The sequence below is a fragment of the Echeneis naucrates genome, chromosome 4 (genome assembly GCF_900963305.1).
Source record: "Echeneis naucrates chromosome 4, fEcheNa1.1, whole genome shotgun sequence".
Classification (NCBI taxonomy): Eukaryota; Metazoa; Chordata; class Actinopteri; order Carangiformes; family Echeneidae; genus Echeneis; species Echeneis naucrates.
This window is the reverse complement of record NC_042514.1, coordinates 7,087,407-7,106,420: the sequence shown is the minus strand read 5'-3', so window position 1 is coordinate 7,106,420 and position 19,014 is coordinate 7,087,407. Positions and strand designations below refer to the sequence as shown.

General features: G+C 43.2%; 3 protein-coding genes across 4 annotated transcripts; 2 read left to right on the top strand and 1 right to left on the bottom strand.

Annotated features, from left to right (window-relative positions):
• Window positions 1-25: 25 nt before the first annotated feature.
• On the top strand, window positions 26-9,949 carry crlf1b (cytokine receptor-like factor 1b). 2 transcript variants are annotated; one of them, XM_029499886.1, is made up of 8 exons: window positions 26-284; window positions 2,253-2,531; window positions 3,628-3,757; window positions 3,991-4,163; window positions 5,820-5,977; window positions 6,348-6,516; window positions 8,081-8,262; window positions 9,079-9,949. In XM_029499886.1, exons 1-8 carry the CDS (start codon window positions 227-229, stop codon window positions 9,100-9,102), a joined length of 1,173 nt encoding a protein of 390 aa, XP_029355746.1. In that variant the 5' UTR covers window positions 26-226; the 3' UTR covers window positions 9,103-9,949. The 2 variants fall into 2 exon arrangements, with proteins under 2 accessions (XP_029355746.1, XP_029355747.1); XM_029499887.1 differs by having other exon boundaries at window positions 8,081-8,266.
• rex1bd (required for excision 1-B domain containing) lies at window positions 9,941-12,650 on the bottom strand. The gene is made up of 5 exons (XM_029499888.1): window positions 12,540-12,650; window positions 11,913-11,995; window positions 11,561-11,765; window positions 10,509-10,597; window positions 9,941-10,255 (listed from the first exon to the last, which is right to left on the bottom strand). The coding sequence occupies exons 1-5, from the start codon at window positions 12,540-12,542 to the stop codon at window positions 10,183-10,185; spliced, it is 453 nt and encodes a 150-aa protein (XP_029355748.1). The 5' UTR covers window positions 12,543-12,650; the 3' UTR covers window positions 9,941-10,182.
• A 1,387-nt stretch (window positions 12,651-14,037) lies between these two features.
• On the top strand, window positions 14,038-15,973 carry fam78bb (family with sequence similarity 78 member Bb). Its single transcript, XM_029500775.1, has 2 exons — window positions 14,038-14,330; window positions 15,451-15,973. Exons 1-2 carry the CDS (start codon window positions 14,065-14,067, stop codon window positions 15,971-15,973), a joined length of 789 nt encoding a protein of 262 aa, XP_029356635.1. The 5' UTR covers window positions 14,038-14,064.
• Window positions 15,974-19,014: the final 3,041 nt, after the last annotated feature.

Below are 19,014 nucleotides of genomic sequence, written 5' to 3'. Positions count from 1 at the left end.
TGAACCTGAGTTGCGGCAGCAGCAGTGGAGGAGTCTGGAGGTTGTTTTATTTATATATTTATTCCTAAGAAAAGGAAAGTAAACCTCGTGTCTCCCTCCTCCTGCAGACAGTGTGGTCTTCACTGAGACTCCGCTGGACCCTGGAGCCTCCCGGTCCTCCTCCTCAAAGTGTCCGGATCACTACTTTGGGAAAGTCGAGCAGGAAAAACAGCAAACAGGCACAATCATGCTTCACTTCTTGTTTCTGCTGCTGCTTGTTCCTCGTGTGTTGTTCTCCTCGACACGTAAGTACCAAACTTCCACAGACAGACAGACAGGTTTCTGCCTGCCTGCCTGTCTGTCGCTTCTTAGATCTATATGGAGTCTCCAAACTAACAAAACGAGTCCCTGTTTATCTCTGATCAGTTGGTGAACTTAATTAAAATCTGCACAAAGAACATTTCAACACTCCAACACTCATTATCACCCTATTATCATAATTATATTGCTACGCCATGCTACCTGTTAAGTGACCGCAAAAATCTACTCGCCCTGACAAGATTTTTTTCTGGAGCCAAGTACATGTTCAATCCAGTTCTTTTTTTTTCTCTCTCTCTTCTTCTTTTTTTACATTAGCTTTCATGCTTAATCCTCTGTGATTTCTTTTTAATTGATACAGTTCCGAGATTTAAGGTGATTTGGAAGGAGTGGGGAAATGTAACCATGATGATGCAAAAGTATTACTGTAAAACTTTAGTATTACACACAGCAGATGCTTTCAGAGATGCAGATGAAGATCATTTCAGCTTAATTTATTTCACTTTGTGTGAATCTCTCACACTTTGGAAACCTCTGTTGAGGTTTTTTTTTTTTCCTGACACTAGCTGACTAATAACTTTGCATCAACAAAAATGATGAAAAACCATCAACGTGCGGCCAAATCAGAGCATTTTACACTCAAATAAATCCAGATGCAGTCGCAACCCTTTATGCATCCTCACTAGGTCATGACCTTGAACCTAACGGTGAATTAGAGTGAGAACATGACCTGATAAGTGATAAATAAAATAGTGTCATATGAAGGAAAAGCACGAAAGATAATATTTAAAGTCATTATCACGTAGAGATTTATTATCACAAAGTTGGGCGAATTATCTGCTCGAAGCGTGTGTGTGGAAAAAAGCATGTCAAATACATATATATGTATCATTGTCATTCACATTCATCACTTCCAGCTCAACGAAGCCCAAAGGTGGAGCCCTCTCATGCGTAGATACATTTTTCATTGCTGTGCATTTTCCTGCACATTTAATCCAGCCGGGCTGGGAACAGAGTAGTGGCACATATGTTAGAAAGCTTGTCCAGTGGCCTCCTGCAGCACGGTTAAAAAAAAAAAAAAGGCAGTCCACACATTAACCCTCATCTTTTTGAAGAGCTCACAGAGTAACATTCAAGCACACAGCGCAGGTTTTCTCAGGTTTTCCTCCATACTGCAGGTTGCGGTATGGAAAAGCATTCAAGGATTTTATGGACACACCAGGGTGACCTTTTTGAGGCTCCATAAATCCACTTCATTACAGGGTCATAAATATGTGCTGAGCTGTTGCTCTGTTGTGGTGCAGTGCTGCTGCTCCCCTCACACAGTTTGTTTTAAAGTTGGCAGGAAATCCTGACGCCTAATGATTTCTTGGTTTTCCAATCTCGCCTCAAGTTTCAAGTAGCCACACAGGAATAAAAGCATGATGTAGTCGAGGAGAGTCTAATTACTGAGTGACACGGAGTTAAACATCTAAAATGTTAATCTAATCGCATTATATTGTTTGGAAGAAAATCAACATTGGCAACATCTTAATTAATTTTTTTTTTTTTTTCGGCTCAGGCTAATTCAATATTTTTGTGAACAATATTGCAGAAATTCTGTATATTTTAATGCACAGCTGGTAGCCAGGTTCACAGGAGAGACAAGCTGTACACGGTCAGTTCTAAATTTAAAGGAGAAAGAATGTACACACAATACAACTGTTGTTTAAGGGCACAAAAACAAACAAAAAAATGGATGAAATCATGAGAACAAAACAAAGTTTTCATTCAACAATTAATGAGATTAGTGCTGAAATAAGTAGGTGACTTGTAAACTTGTAACTAAAATAAGGTAAGACATTTTGGGGCTTCATAAAGAGGCCACATATGTTATCTGAGGACATATTCACCCTGAATTCATTGTGAAAATGATCGGTAATTGTTAAATATTTATACTGTGTGTGTCTGTCCAGATATAGCGGTAGTCTCCCCCCAGGATCCCGTCATGTATATCGGCTCCAGCCTGACAGCTACATGCACACTGAACCCTGAGTTCGGCCTCCACGCCAGCACTCTGTACTGGACTCTGAACGGGATGCGCCTGCCCAGCAGCACGTATGGCGTGGTGTCCTCCGAAATCCTGAGCGTCTCCCTGCACAACCTGAACGGCTCCCAGCAGCAGTCTGGAGACAACCTGGTGTGTCACGGAGCAGATGGACACGTCCTCGGCGGCTCTTGTCTCTATGTGGGCAGTAAGTGGAGGCTTTCATCGTGAAAAGGCTGGCGAAGGGCTTTTAAGAAGGGAGGCATGCCAATATAATATGATAGAGACTAAATGAGCTTTTCGAAATGTATTACAGTCAGTGGAATAAAGTCAAATCTATGGTACAGATTTTTCTGAAATACTAACCAGCAAAAAAGTGCACTACTAATCAGATTGAAATTTTTAGAACGTACTTTCTCTCTTTGGTGATTAATGTTTGCCACGAAATTACCTGTATGGAGAATATTTTATTTTAAAACTAGTCGTATTTCTGGGAATGTGAAAGTCACAGATTTTAAGCTTGATGAAACTAAATGGATACATGTGATTCAAACTGGATTAAAATGCCACAGGATGCTAAAAAATTCAGTCAACTTTCACAGATTGTTGTAAATAGATTGTCTACAAATTTAAGAGTTGTAGAGTCATAAATAATCATACTGTCTCTTTTTTGCTCCTTTTTAATTTAATTTAATTTAATTCCAATTTAGAGCAAATCTAACTTTCCCCAGCCAACAACTTTTCAAGTTAAAAGTAAATTTATGAAAATGTCCCCAGTTTTGCCTAAAGCATGTAATAGAAAGCAATAGAAAAATATTCTAAAATAACTTTGAGTTTGCAAATACCAACTGGTTATTTCTCCCAATGCTATAATAACAGCTATGTCAGCTGATTCTTGATCTTAGTTAATGACATAATATCTGAGCTTCATTTAGACAGAATGTTTTCTCCCACTGTTTATTTTTTTTAAGGAACGAAAGTTCACGGAAAGTGGTATAAACTTTCTTTTCATCTTTAGTTCTGCATAAAAGTAATCTTTTTTCTTGATTAGTTGTCTGTCGATCTTTGAAGCTGGTTGTAAAACTAATCAGATTTTTTTTTTTTATACATTGACATGACGGACTACAAATTGATCTTAAAATTGTCCTTACTACTCCTCATTTGTCTTTTGATTTCAAAATCAAATGAAATACATTTGAATTCATTGACTTTTCTTTAGATTTTAATCACATTTAATTGTAATATGTTGATGCTTGTTTGTTTAAAAGCCTTGTTCTGTTTTTAAAATGTGGCTTTTCCGACAGTGCCTCCAGAAAAACCAGTCAATTTAACATGTTGGTCGCGCAACACAAAGGACTTGAGCTGCAGGTGGAGGCCTGGGGGTCCAGGTGAAACCCACATCCGAACCAAATACGCCCTCAAGTACAAATTGAGGTGAGCGCCTCAGACCTGCTGCTGCTCACAGGTGATCACCTCGTCCAACAGCACTCAGGTAGACCAGCAGTAAATAGAGTATGTGAAACACAGTTTGTCATCTGTAGCACATACTACACTAAAAGACTGCAGTGTGTCGTTCTGCTTGTGCGCTAACTGTTAAAAATAGTCAGCGTGTTTTCTCCCCCGGCAGAGTTTATTTTGGTCAACGTGTTTGTTGTGTTTCTCTCCAGGTGGTACGGGAAAGAAAAGGAGTGTGAAAATTACAGTTCGGGGAAGCAGCGGCACTCCTGCTACATCCCCCGCAACCTCGCCCTCTTCACCCCGTACGAGATCTGGGTGGAGGCAACCAATCAGCTGGGCTCCGCCACCTCCGACATCACCACCCTGGACATCCTGGATGTGGGTAAGTAAGGTGCTGATGCACATCTTTGTTTTAACACAACTCTTTCCCTTCTTCTCCCGTGCTGTACTTTCCTTGTGTGGCGTTTCGCGTCCTTCCCTAGATCTTCTCTTTCCTTCCCTCTCCTCTTCTCTCCTCTCTTGTCGTCTTTTATATTTGTTGGTCTGCAGATCTCCTGCATATGGCCAACATACTTCTCCAGGAGAGAAGGGATTTATTTTTATGGTTTGCTCCCTCCAGCCCACTGCTGAAACAGCAATTCAGGCTCCAACTCTCCAAGATAAACTGTAAAAAAGTTGAGGTGAAGGCTTCACGGATTTCTCAGTGACAGATTTTGAGAAATTGCAGCCATTCTTGACTATTTCTGCAGCTTTATTGCAACGGCGGCGTCTCATGGCCACAAGTGAATAGTACATTTTCACCGCAGCGTTTATTGTCCGTGACTGAGCATCTTCTCTCTCCATTCATCCTCACGGCACATGGAGGAGCAGATAACCTAGAGGCTGAGAGCGGGTTGGAGGAGGCGCGATGCCATGTGCATGATGCATTGCGCCTCCTCCCTAGCAGAAACAATAAGCTTGAGAAAATGTGTTCTCCAAAGCTGAATGCATTAGAACAAATAAAGTACGTCAGCTGACAAACAGCATTGAGCAGCAGCAGCAGTGGAGGATGTCTGAAGTAAAAGGTTAGAAACAGGAAACTCTTTTACAAGACATTTAATAAGTGCCTTCCTTTGTCTCTTTCCTTTTATCTTTACTCTTTCTCTTTGTCAAAGCACTTGATTTGTTTGCACACTTTATTGCAGAAGTTAAAATGTTTTATCTAATACTGACTGTTGCTTTTGTCAAGTCAATTTTCTATTTGCTCGTTTGCTCAGGAAACGCTTCTCTGCGTGGCGTTTGAGAATGTGAAAGACTTATGGAAATATTTTGGACAGAAATATTTAATGCTAAAATTTTAAATATAAGATGAAGATTCTGGCAGGCGGCTTTGAACATCATCATAAGTGTGTCTGTCATGAAGCATCTTTTTCCACCTCAGTTTAGCAAAAAATCTTGTGCACATTTTTGTATAAAATTCTTTCTCTCACAGCTAGAAATCTGTTAGATGGGTGATGAGGTAATGTATGGGAAAGACATGAATATTTCAATAATGAAATAGGGGTTTTGTGTTCAAATACACATATGGTAATATCGTGGTGGCAGATGTGAGTCTGTGGAAATTTTGTTTATCAGCCCATCTGTTCCTTTTTTTCATTCTCCATTAGATCTAACTTTTTTTTTTTGGAGCTATCTTTTCAGATTCTCCCCACTTCATAATAGTTACCTCAAATTAATTTGCCAAAAGAAGAGATAAGACACGCATTCAACAAACTCAGCCATGAATTTGATTAGTAATGTGATTGTATTTTTATTATTACTTATTTTATGATAAAGGTTCACACATCCCCCTTCGTAAGGCAGATTTGCTGTTGGTTTTTCTGTTGGCTGTTCGCTCAGCACCGACTATCTTCACCACATGATATGAAGCTTGTTTGCTCTGTGTCTCGTCTCTCTCTCTCTCTCTCTCTGGAGGTGAAGCAGTTCTCTTGGAGCCTTGCTCTACATACTGTTCATCTTCTCTAATCAAACTTCACAATGCCTGTCCTTGTCTGTCCAGTAACCACAGACCCTCCCGCCAATGTGCAAGTGAGTCGTGTCGGCGACCTCGACGACCAGCTGATAGTCCGCTGGGCCAGCCCCCCCGAGCTCAAGGACATCTTGTTCCAGGCCAAATACCAGATCCGCTACAGACTGGAGGACAGCACTGAGTGGAAGGTATACACGCCGAGATACTAAAACACACGCTGCCCTGCAGATGTAGCCACTCCGACTGTTATTACTCTTGATCCATTAAACAGTGAGCATAAAAGATGCTGGTGCTGCGTTCTCAGCCTCTTTTCTTCAAAAAAAAAAAATCTCACTCCAGTGAGACACCTCACCTCTGCAACCTCAAAGGAGTGAAGCGTCTTTGAACCAGACTGTACGGAAAACTGTGAAAACACAATTAAATAAAAAGATGACGATAAAAGATCCTTTTAATCTGTAACAGCAGTTATCGCAGTTTGTGTTGGTTCTGACTGTCGAGTCCTCTGGTACAGATCCAGTTTTTTTTTTTTTTTGTCTTTCTCTTTGGCACGTCCCCCAGGTGGTGGATGACGTCAGTAACCAGACATCATGTCGACTGGCAGGCCTTCAGCCAGGGACGGTCTATTTTGTCCAGGTGAGGTGCAACCCAGTGGGCATCTACGGCTCCAGAAAGGCTGGTATCTGGAGTGACTGGAGCCACCCAACCGCTGCCTCCACTCCCAGCAGTGGTACGTACTCTAGTGCATCACATAACAAATAATCCAGACAAATAAATCCAAAGCATTAGAAGCATCTTTGTCTTGGCTTTTTTGGTCACAGGGAAAATGTGACTAATTACAGATATGTTAATATATTAACATATAAAACAATAGTTGCGCTTTGTGTACGGCCCAGACTTAATCAATTAAATATATGGAAGCACAATCCAAGTTTTTCCTTTTCATGGCTAAAATGATTTATGTTTCCCAAAAATCTGTGATGCCCACAACTCATGACATTCTTTCCATTCTAATAATCAACCTTTCATCACCAATTAAAGCCAGAAAAACAATGTCCTGATCCGTGAGTCCACATCCTGAACAAGCAGATCTAAACCGCATGTGACCCAGGAGGAAGCAAACATCAATAGGCCTGATACCTTGATAGAGATCTCCCAGCAGAGGGTTAGAAGGAACTGCAAAGTGCCGGAGGGACATTTGATAGATTCTGTCGTTGGCTTCAAAGATTGATCAAGTTAAAAGCTGGTTTGTCTGTTGGAAGCACACACAGGGCCTATAAAGCCTGAGTGGAAGCAGGTTTGGGAGCAAGAGAAGCAGATAATGAGTTACATAGGTTATGTGGTATTTATTCCCAGGCGGGAGGGGGCTATTATTGGGCTCTGTTGTTTGCTATAAAGAATTGATCGTGGCAGACTTCAAGACATTAAACTGAGAAACATCTCTGCCCATATGAAACAGTAGTCCAGTATACATTTGTTATGGGAAATTAAACAACATCACTCATTGTAAATGTTCACTCAGGAACACTGCGTCCATGTCGAAGCAAATGATCAGAGACATGCAGACTTGTTCTTTACTTCCTCATAACGTACCGCAGAGATATTTTAGTGTTTGACAACCAATTTTATTTCTGATATTAGAAAAGCTAAATTTCTCTCCCTCTAAAAAGTGTTGTACTCTGCTTTGGGGTAAGCACTAATTTGTTTGTATGTTCATCAAGTCAGTGCCCTACACCCATAATATACTAATAAATTCTGTATATTGTACTTTCATATCACAGATTTTCTCACATTAGCTACACTATGTACTCAAAACAATGTGCTCAAATGATCGACCTGTGCAGTTGTGTTACCACACTAAAATAATTAATTGGCACTAAATTGGCACTAAACACAAAATACTGAAAGGTCTGATTGGAATATGCTTAGCAGGCAAATGTTCATAAATCAAACAGAATAAATGTTAAAACAAGTCAAACAATAATTGCATAGATTAAGTGATAGATTACTTTCAGTCCAATAATATGCATTTATAAAAATAATGGAGTTGTTTGTTTGTTGTGTTTGTATAATGTATGGGTTTTCGATTGATAATTAAAATAATTGATTGTATGTATTCAGATATTTTCCTATTTGTCAGTCAGCCACCTGGTATATTGGCTATAATCACCACTGTCCGGATTATAACCCTGGTCTTGTTTTCCTCTCCTTTTTCTCACTCCTTTTTCCTCCTTCCTTCACTCCCTCTCTTTCCTTTCTCTCCTCCCTCCTGCCTCCCTCCTTTGTTCTCCCAGAGCGTCTGCAGAGTGGTTCGTGTGATCCCAAGCCCAGTGAGCAGAACTCCACCCTGCGTCGGGAACTCAAGCAGTTCTTTGGCTGGGTACGCAAGCATGCGTACGGCTGCAGCGGCATGTCAATCAAACTGTACGATCAGTGGCGGGTGTGGCTGCAGAAATCTCACAGAACGCGCAACCAGGTAGGTAAGCAGAATCTCTCTTTTTACTATCTCTTCTGGGATGCTCCCACACACAGACACACACACATCAGCCACTGCTGCACTCGTGTCCTGAACTGAATTTCTGACCCAGCCTGTGTTAAGGCATGTGGTGAGCTTTTTCACAAACATAAACAGGACTAGCTCTGTGAAGTTTGAGTCCTACTTTATGATCAGGTAAAATCTGCGGTTTTGGCTTTACTGGCCCAGAAGTGGAAGCATAAAAGTCGATATGCTCTCAGTCATGCACTCTGATTTTTATTGCATATTTTAATGATTTCGACATCTGATGACCACAACAAAGGGAAAACAAACATGTAAATGCAATTAACAGCCCACTGTAGTGTCTCCTGTTTGTGTTTTGTTTTTTCTTGGCATAAGGAGCTCCTTTCCTGAAAATAACTGAGGCCAAATTGCCTGCAGAGTCCCAGCGTCCTCTGTGCATTTATGTGACTTTGTGAAGAGATCCGATTCTTCAGCCACATCCTCTGCAGCTCAGTTCTTGAACTTACAGAAACCCTCACTCTACCTGACTCAGTATGCTCAGCAGTGTCTGAGTTTTTGTGTGTTTAATAGGGCACATGTTGTCACCTGAATAATGTCTTTGTTCTGAGGGCGTGACAGGCTCCCATTGATTACCTTGAGAATAATAGCAGGAGGCTGAAAATAAGGCAAAGAGAATAATAAAAGAAATGATGCACACAAAGACTGCACACAGAGTTATCCCAGTGATTATAAATTACATGGTTTTCCTATTGGACTTACCACAGGATGAACTATGTTCTTTTGTCTTTTCAGATTCTACAGGACGATAATTCATAGCACCCTGCTCAGCACCACTGTGGTGTTTAATTCAAGAAACACAGACAGATAACTGGACCCAAGTGTCCCAGCTGTGTGAAAGGTCCAACGGCCTGGCTGAGGGATACCGCAGTGTTCGGTCATCAGCCTTGAGTTTAAAAGGCCCGGGTGGAAGATAACCGATGTGAGACAATGCAGCCTTTTTCTGCCATATCCGCCCGCCAAATCTGTCTTTGCACAAACACTAACAAAAGCCCGCAGTAACTGCACTTTTATTCTATATATAAGTATACAAAGACGTTATGGTACTAGTTCTTCTAACTTAATGCAATGTAAGACTAGCAAGTTGTAGTAAAGCATTAACTGAAAATATAATCTGTTTGCAGGATGAGAAATGGGAAAAAAAATGTTGTAAAGCAGTGTTTGGCAGTTTTGTACTTTTTTAACTCTCCAAAAAAATCTGAATCTGTTAAACTTAGTTATGGGAGCTTAGGTCCTCTAGAAAAGTATATCAATGTCTCCACATCTGAGCTTACATGAATTTGTAAACTGTCAGTGTAGTTTCATTTGGATATGTCTAAATTGCAGAATTAATGATTAAGTAATTAATCCCCAATAAACCAAGTCCCCAAATCTGTGGTGTACATACCGTTGTGTAGCTCAGCAGATATTGTGATACAATCTATTTTTATAACAGTATATTTAAAGAAAGTGGATTCTAAGTTATATACTTTTGATCATTAAATCTAAAAAATTATGTGTATGAAATGTTTAGAGAAAAGCAGTAAAGAACAAAAAACACCAAGAATTGTGTTTTTCTTTTTTAATTAAAAAATATAATGTATCAAATAAACAAAAACTGATGGGTTTTTAAGAATTATTTCACTTTTTCACACACACACACACACACACACACACAGAGAATGTGAAAAGCCCCTTGGAAGAAATAAAACTGCAGCAGCTCGCAGGGTGGAGCCGGGGGGGATCGATGAGTGCAGCTGAGGAGTCCAAGATGGAAGTCGCAGCAGGACTGAGTTGACCCGTCAGCGTTGCTGTCTGGTGATGTGAGGGGGCGGATGCAGGGCCCCGGGGAGTACCCTGTCAATCACACTCCTCTGAGTCGTACTTAAAGTCCTGCATGATCTCACTCAGAGCCTCTTTATTCTTGATGATTCTGGACAAGGGAAGAACAAAGGCACACATTTAATAGGAAACCACAGTGTTCACTTAGCTGTGCACATTCAAGACAGGTTATTTCCCTACTAGATTAAATAAAAGTCATAACAAAGGATAGGCCATTAAATTAGACACAGGAAGGAAGTGAGGCCCTGAGCAGTTTCCCAGATGACAGCAGGTTGAAAATAAGTGACTGAATGGGTCAGAGGGGAGTTAACGCAGTAAACGCAGGGGTGGTAAGAGCTGCTTACTCCTGCTTGATCTCCTGAATCTTTTCTTGACAGTCTTCATCCTCTGGGTGATCCTGGGCCCGCTGCCTGGCCAGCTGCAGCTTGGCTGTCTGTTGAGGAGGCACATAAGATAAGATTTATGCAGTCCATTCATCATCAGAGGATGAACTCCAGAATAATAGACACTTTATAAGATTACTGGAAGTAAAGAAATTGTGTTAATATTACGATGGGATGTAAAACTTTATACAAAAATGCCACAAATCAACACTGAACACCTGTATGAAATGCAGAATGATCAAAAATATGAACCATTAACATACTTAACTTTTTCCAACAAACTTTCTCTGCGATTATGAGTGCCGCTAACTTGAATACACTGCAGTGTTTACTATGAAGTCAGCACAACGACCAAATATAAAGAATGGCTAATCGGAAATGTTTATGATGATGTACACTTAAACCCCTATGACAGAGCTGCCACCATAAAAACAACCTGAGAGCTTTGGGATGGAGAACAGCAATGATACCCTTAGTTTAATAATTCTGCCTCCATGTGGTGAAACTGGGAAACTGTATCAAACGTTTCACAAACACAACAAACTACATTACAAACCATCAATAAAATAAACTTTAAGCACCATTAAGGAGCATAATTCAAACTAATTGGTAATAGGAGACCTCAGATATTCCTGTACATAGTTAAGTTAACATTTAATAGCACAATAAACAAATTGTATAAGGAATTTGACTTAAATTTACAAAAAAAATAGAAAATGCACATATTAGCATATTAGCACATAGATGCTAATATGCTGACTATTTGTTCAATACAGGATACAACTTCTGACTGTATCATCGCTAGATCTTTACCTCTTGTGTGTAAGATGACCAGTGCCCAAGTATTTAACATGCAGGTCTACCAAACCTAAAATACGCTGTGTTGTGCTAAATCAGAGCAATAGTGTACTTATGTAAGTGTCTTCATTATATATTCTCCTTGTTTTGAACAGCACTGTCTGGTGGTATCTGAACCAGAAACAAAAATGAACCCCATTAAGAAAGTTTCCTACCAGTTCAAGTTTCTGCTTTTCTTTGCTCTGCAGCTTTTCAATGTGCTCAGAGAGGTCTGGCCTGTCAAACTCATTGTGCAGCTTGCCCTTGATCTCCAGCACTTCCTTGGAAATGCCGCAGAAGGCCTGCGTTATCTCATGGACCAGCTGGCGGTAGTGGTCGAAGTCATAATGAGGCCCCGTCCTCAAGTAGGCCTCATGTCCCCTGGAAGGCAGTCATAAGGAAAAACAATATTTAAGACAGGAGCAAAAACCTATGAAGGATACAATTCAGATTCCTCAGTTTATGGGCTTCTGAATCAAGACAAGTCCTAGAAATGTGATGGTGAAAGGATGTGCGACCCAAACTTACTCTTCAAACAGCCGATATGTCTCCACTCGCTCAGACTGAAGGTGATAAAACCTCTGGATTAGTCCTTTAAAGTCTGTAGGGACCTAAAAAAAAAAAAAAAAAACAGAGGAAGACTTGTTACAGAAAAAACATCTGGGGAGGGACATTTTCTCTCTGAGAGAAAAGTGTTAATGCAGTATTATGAAACATTTTTCTGGATATCGATTAACAGACGTTTTCATGCACATTATTATTTACTATGGATTCTTTACGTTATTGATTTTTCTTGGGGGGGTTATTAAGAGGGTGAGTTAATTTAAAATATGTTTTTTGACGTTTTACATCTCAGATATGAATGCGGCTGAACTTTACCTGATATTTCGGATCATTTCGATCTTGTGCTAAAGATGACAGTTTCTGATAATATATATATATTTATTTACACACCGGTTTGTTTTATTTCTTCTTCCTTTATATTAATCTTACAACAGACAAACGAACAGACAACAGCAACCAAGACATCGTGACGTTAGCTTAGCTTAGCTCAGTTTAAAGCCAGTAAACTTTAGTTTAGCACCCGCGAAGGGTCAAATTCTCCGTTTCTGGGAGCTGCGAGTTATCTGCCGGATCAAAAATATACATAATTACCATGTTCACTTGTTGGGAAATACTGCAGTTGGGTGTCAGCAGTCTATTTCAGCAACATGTTTATCATTTCCAAATCGTTTCCTGGCTGCTGCACGTGAATCAGCAGTCCGCCTGCCCGGAAATGACGCAGGCGCGCAGCGTATTGGGACGAATTTCAAAATAAATTTGTAACTGTGCGCTACATTGCCGTGTGATAGCTTTCCCTTGCTGGTGGTTCTGTATTGGTGATACAGTATTCACGCATTTGAATTTGTTTATTTTTAGAAGTGTATTTAAATCTATCTAATCCTCTTAGCATGAATTCGGTTTTCGTTTTTATTTTGAAAAGTGTCTCTGCTGGTAACTGAGCTGCACTAACCAATCAAATACTCTCCCCCGTTCTTAGATCTATTACATGCGATATTTAATAACAGAAGGTGTGCCATCGAAGCGGGATGTCGGTGCTTACAATAAAAGCAACGCCAACAATCAGTGGCACGTGACGAAGACGACCTGTTGCTGCTCATCCGTCCCGCCACAGTGTCCACTGAGGGCTTCATCTTTGTGCTGGTGGCGTTAGGTGATTCCAATATGGAGGATGGAGGCGGCAGGCTCTGTCCCTCCGCCGCTCATTGGTCCGTTCAGCCTGTTCAGCACCACGCAGACTGAACAGCGACACTCGGCCGCGCAGCTGCAGCTGCTGAGGATGCCGCCCGGTGCGCAGCTGGCCCTCCCGGTTCGCACGAGCGCTGCTTTTCATTCGTTTTAGCTCACGCGCTGTTCTGTCGGTGCACGTCCCGCCTTTGCAGCTCATCGTCTCCGCCGTTCTGATCGCCTGAAGCCGGGCAGCGTCGTCCTGAGGCTGCTTTTCACCGTCACAGATGGTCGGGCTGGCAGGTTTTGTTTATCTCACCGGGCTTCGCTCCCGTCGGGTCGACAGGTATGACGGTCGGTAACGCCGCCGCTCGGGCTTTGGGCAGCAGCAGCATCCCATGTGCAGTGCCGCATCAACAAGCCTCGCCGCCCGACCACCGGGTCCCCCTGCCGGCGCCCCGGTGTCCGCCGGTCCCCCGACGCCTCTTGTGACATGACAGCTCGGGGAAGGAGGAGGAGGATCAGAGGTTACGGGGCAGGGGCTCAAGCGGGACCGCACACGTTTCCTGAGGAGAGGGGCGCACGGAAAGAGAGAGATTAGGAGAATTAACAATCCCTGCAGGGTGTTCCTCTGCTGGCTCCGGAGGGGTCAGAGCGCGGGGTCAGCCGCCGGAGCATCCAACAGCCTGACGGCCCAGAATGACTGAAACTGGATCTCCCGGATCTCACCGGACCCATCAGACCCGCCACCCCTCCCGTGATCCCACTGAAGCCTTGTCGCGACTCCGGTTCGGGCCTTCAGCGCGGTAGCACCCACCTTTGCCTTACACAGCCCCATCTGATGCACGGCCTCATAGTGGTGATCCTGGTCGAGTCCCAGTCAGCCGTGCTGTTCCCCGGGCCCGTCAGGCTCACTTGGCTGCTCCTGACCATCACCTTCAGCTGCACAGACATGGGCTGCATCCAGAGCATAGCCTGTAACAAGTCGCGCATCAAACGGGAGAACATCGTGGTGTACGACCTGTCGGCCACCATCGACCACTGCCCGACTGTCATCGAGGAGAACTCGCCCATAGTGCTCCGGTACAAGACGCCCTATTTCAAAGCCTCGGCGCGGATCGTGATGCCCCCCATTCCGCGCAACGAGACCTGGGTGGTGGGCTGGATCCAGGCGTGCACCCAGATGGAATTTTACAACACTTACGGAGACGTCGGCATGTGAGTTCACAGTCACCCCCCCTCCCCTCCCCTCCCCAGCGAGGTGCCCATCCAGGTGCATGAGTTAACAGAGGCTGCTGCAGGAGGGTGTGAATGCATGCATGCCCGTACACACCCCCCCCACCCCCACCCCCACCCCCCCGTGACACCGTGTCCATGCCTGCAGCACAGTGGAGCATTTGTGCTCGCAGCAGGTTAACCGTGCCGATCATTCGGCTTCATTCAGACGCCCACCGACAGATTCTGTTCCTGCGACTTTGGCACCTAAATAGAAAAGCTGCTATTAGAGGAGCTAAACAACAGTTTGCTGCCCGCGGAGACTCGTCCTCCCCTCACACCCCCATAACACGCATTATCTGGAAGGCCTGTATGAGGGGGTGTTTAATCCTGCTTAGTTTAGGGAGTGGGTGGGTGAAGGGGCTGATGATGGGGTCTGATCAGATTTGTCATGAAAGCAGGACAAATGGTGTGGGGGGGGGGGGGGGACCAGATGACAACAATTGTTGGGTACAACAAAGAGATGATGATAATCCGCTGACATGCTGAACCCCTAGATACCATTTACAGACTGCTGCTGTAGTCTCGTTACTCTTTTCTGACATTTCATTTTCCTTTGAATCTTCCTGTAAAAAGGCCGAAGTGAAAAACGTGTTGATCTGCCTCTTTATTTTCTGACTTTTTTGCCTCTTTCTGACGTTCAACCCAAGTTCTTTCCAACCATAGATATAAACATGTAAACACATCTGGGCACTGTATTCTTCAGGAAACATGACTCAAACAGGATTAGTGGACTACGTGTTTCCAGCTCCTGATATGGTGCTCTAGTGAGTCCTTAAGTCACCAGGACTGAGAGGAATTGACTCAAAATAGACGTAAGTGCCTTTGCGCATCATAATGTAGTCACAGAGCGCAGTGTGGTTTATAAATGTGCTTTTAATGGTTGTTTGGACCAGCAGTGCGTGTCTATGGTGCAGAGGAATAAGCTATTGGGGACTTTGGTGGGCGCACAACATTTGTTTGGAGAATGAATTCAGAGTTGGGTTTGGTTTCTTCATGGATGATTGGCACACAGAAGTGTTTTCTTTCCAGTCTCAGACTTTCTGTCTCCCCGTCTCCCCAGGTCAAGCTGGGAGCTGCCTCAGCTGCGGGAGGGCCTGGTGAGGGCGATCAGCGACTCTGATGGCGTGAGCTACCCGTGGTATGGAAACACAACAGAGACCGTCACCATAGTGGGTCCCACCTCCAAGCCATCCCGCTTCATTGTCAGCATGAATGACAATTTTTACCCGAGCGTCACCTGGGCCGTGCCGGTCAGTGAATCCAACACACCTCTGCTGACTAATATCAAAAGGGACCAGAGCTTCACCACCTGGCTGGTGGCGCTCAACACCACGTCCAAGGAAAAGATCCTGCTCCACACCATCAAGTGGAGGATGAGGGTCGATATCGCTGTGGATCCGTCCCTGCCTCTGGGCTCCAGGGCCAGGCTGGTGGGCCGGGTGCATCAGGACCAGCCTCGCGTACTGACCCGCATGGAGCCCATCCCTCTTAACGCCATGGGCAGGCCCAATGCCAACGACGCCCAGGTTCTGATGTGGAGGCCGAGAAGAGGGCCTCCACTGGTGGTCATCCCGCCGAAATAGACGGTGCCAAAATCACAATGGCCGCTTCTTTTATCATATCATCATGGGCCGCATCTCCGGTGAAACGGCTGATGAGATAATCAGATGAAGACAAAAAAACAAACAAACAAACAAACAAAACAAAAACAAAAACAAATGAGGATCTATAAACAGGCTGAAACGTGTGTGAACGGTCGACGGCACAATGAGAGTCACGTCTTTTGCGTGCATCATCTTGAGGGGACAACTGCCTTAATTCCTCACTGCTGCCTTTGACGATCCAGAAAGTACGCCGGCCTCTACTTCTGGTGCTGTTAAGCTGCTGGGTGTTCAGGCTTTTCCTCGGGCCCAGCACAACTGAGCAAAGAATTGTGTCACCGAAAAATCCACCACCAGTTCTGGGATGTAACACAAAGCTGTACTGTAGCTACTCAGGCCCAGAAAGAAACGATCGAGCCTATACACACAATCCCTGTTTTGTTTTGTTTTTTTTTTTTTAAAGGTTCTTTGGCCTTAATGACGACATAATCCTGGGCGGCACTCTCCCGCACGATGACGTGCCGTGTAAGAGTGTGACCAAGGAGTTGTATCAGTGTTAATGTGTCACACAGGCTCACGGACGACGGCACTGCTGTGACGTTTACTCAAAACATGACTTATAACATGAAACGAAATGTTACTGGATGGTGTGCTTTCAGAGATCTTGTGTGTGTGTGTGTGTGTGTGTGTGTGTGTGTGGAGGGGGGTGTGCAGGCATGTGTGTATGTGTTTGTGGTTGTGCGTTTTCTTTAATGGAGCCCCAGGGTCAGGTCCAGGCTTGCTGCTTTGCCACACCAGACTGCCTCACGCACTCACACACACACACTCACACACACACACAAATAGGGGGTGATTACGTGCTATTGCAGGATCATTTTTTGAGGATGACTTAAAAAACAAAGATTGTCAACACACATCAGAGCTACATTGCTTTTTTTTTTTTTTAACATATCATGGAAAATGTAGAAGACTCAGTTTGGATTTAGTCTCTCGCTCACACGAACACATACAAAGATGCCGTCATAAAAGAAGCCCTGCAGCAGGATTTTTTTTTTTTTCCAATCACAAATGGCCAGTTCATCCGAGCTGCAGAGCTTCTCCCTCCCTGCCTTTTAAAACCCAGTGATGCCTGTGTTGATGACAGCCTCCTCCAGTGAAACATGATCTCACCTCTCCCATGTCCCATCTAATCAGATTTGTGAGGTGAAGCAGCAGGGTTACTTTATTTTAAGGGTCATAAAATGAGTCTGCCCACAGTGGCTGCGAGAGGACAAACAAGAGCTGTAATATGTCTTCACTCAGTCAGTGTATGATGGCGAAGAACAGAGATTGGAGCGGAAGATAACTGCATTTAAAGACTGATTCATCCAAATTACAAGAAAACTCCGTTTCTGACTAAACTCTGGTTCTATCTAGCCAAACAGATTTTGAGGGTTTTTCCTGAAATATCTGTCTGCGAGTTGCTGCTTCTTAAATGATACAATGGAGGTCAAATATTTAGAGTTGAAGTTATTTCTTTAGAGTTATGACACCTTTGAAAAAGGTGGCGAGACCCTACAATCAGAAAGCATCTGTACTTTTGCAGAGTGTCGCTTTGAGCTAAATGCCAATGCCAGTTTACTAATATGTTGGAAACAGTGTTTACATGATGAGCTTTAACAAGTTTAAGCATGAGTGATTACTTGTTAATTAGTAGTAGAGCTGAGGTAGATGAATGTTGTGCACTTTCTGGGTATTTGGTTGTAAACTGCTGGAAAATGTGTGTTTTTGACAGATTGGTGTTACATGAAAAATGACGACAGTTCATCCAGAGCCGAACATGATAACTGACCAGCCATCTGAGAGATGGACATGTCCCTTAAGACATGGCACTAAAAACTAACAAACACTTTGTATGACAGCCCCGTCTCTCAGAGTGAAAGTATCTCATTCTATTTGCCATTTCTGTGAATTTTTAAGTTTGATTTGTAAATGTCCCGAGCACCACAGATGTGTTTGTAATCCTGTTCGATTATTTTTTTTTTTTTAAAGAGGGCAGGCAGAATCCTCACAGATATTTCAAAAACCGCCCAAAATGAAGCTGAAACTCTGTACATTGTTAGGTCCCGCTCCAAGTAAGCGGCCTTGAAAGTTTAGTTGTTTGGTTGACACAGTTCAGTCGTTTGTGCCATTCTGATCTTTAAAAAAAAAAATATGTTTTTATGATGACTTTTACCTGAAAATAATAACCAGAGGGCAGCTTACAGAAGAACATCTCACACCCAAGCTGAATCCGAAAGTAAAATGATGCTTCCTATTTTCCAGGCAGGTCTATGAGCCTTGTATCTGTTTGTACTCACTCAGCGCACAGTGGGCCAGTAAAACAGGTCAGCCTAAACTGCTGAGCTTCTCCAGGTGAGACAGAGATTACGTGAGGTGGAGGATGTAACCATGTTATTTTACCCGTGCTGCTCATTATTCTTGGTGCAAACCGAACAAGCCTTCACTCACTTTCACAAACACACAGAAACACCTCATCTAGAACCACTATGGAGCCACAATCACCGGGAGGACCGTTCTGCCCAAGCTATTGTGAGCCCTGCAACACACTCCTCATGGACAAGGGGATATTTTAACACGCTTATTGTAGCCACGACACGGGAGCAGCTTTTGAGAGCCAACGCTGACAATCAAGGGAAACATCCAGAGCGGCACTTTTAACTGCACGTAGAAACGAAGAAGGCAATCTTTTATCTGTCTGTGAATTTATTCAGAGGACTGATGCTTTTATAAGGAGAAACAAAAGGAGACCTTTTTCTTTTTCACAAGTTGCCCCATTGAAAGTGAAGCGTTAAAGAAAAATTAATTTCTACTTGACCATGAGGTCACACAGTTGTTGTCTGTGTACATCTGGGCCTCAAGTGTCTTTTACAGTAACAGATGTGCCTGAGGACTCGGTAGAACGATATACGGCCCCGTCCTGAGGAGCTCAACTCGGCTCGTTCTGCTGGTTGACTGGCGTTTAATGCAGTTATTGTTTAAAG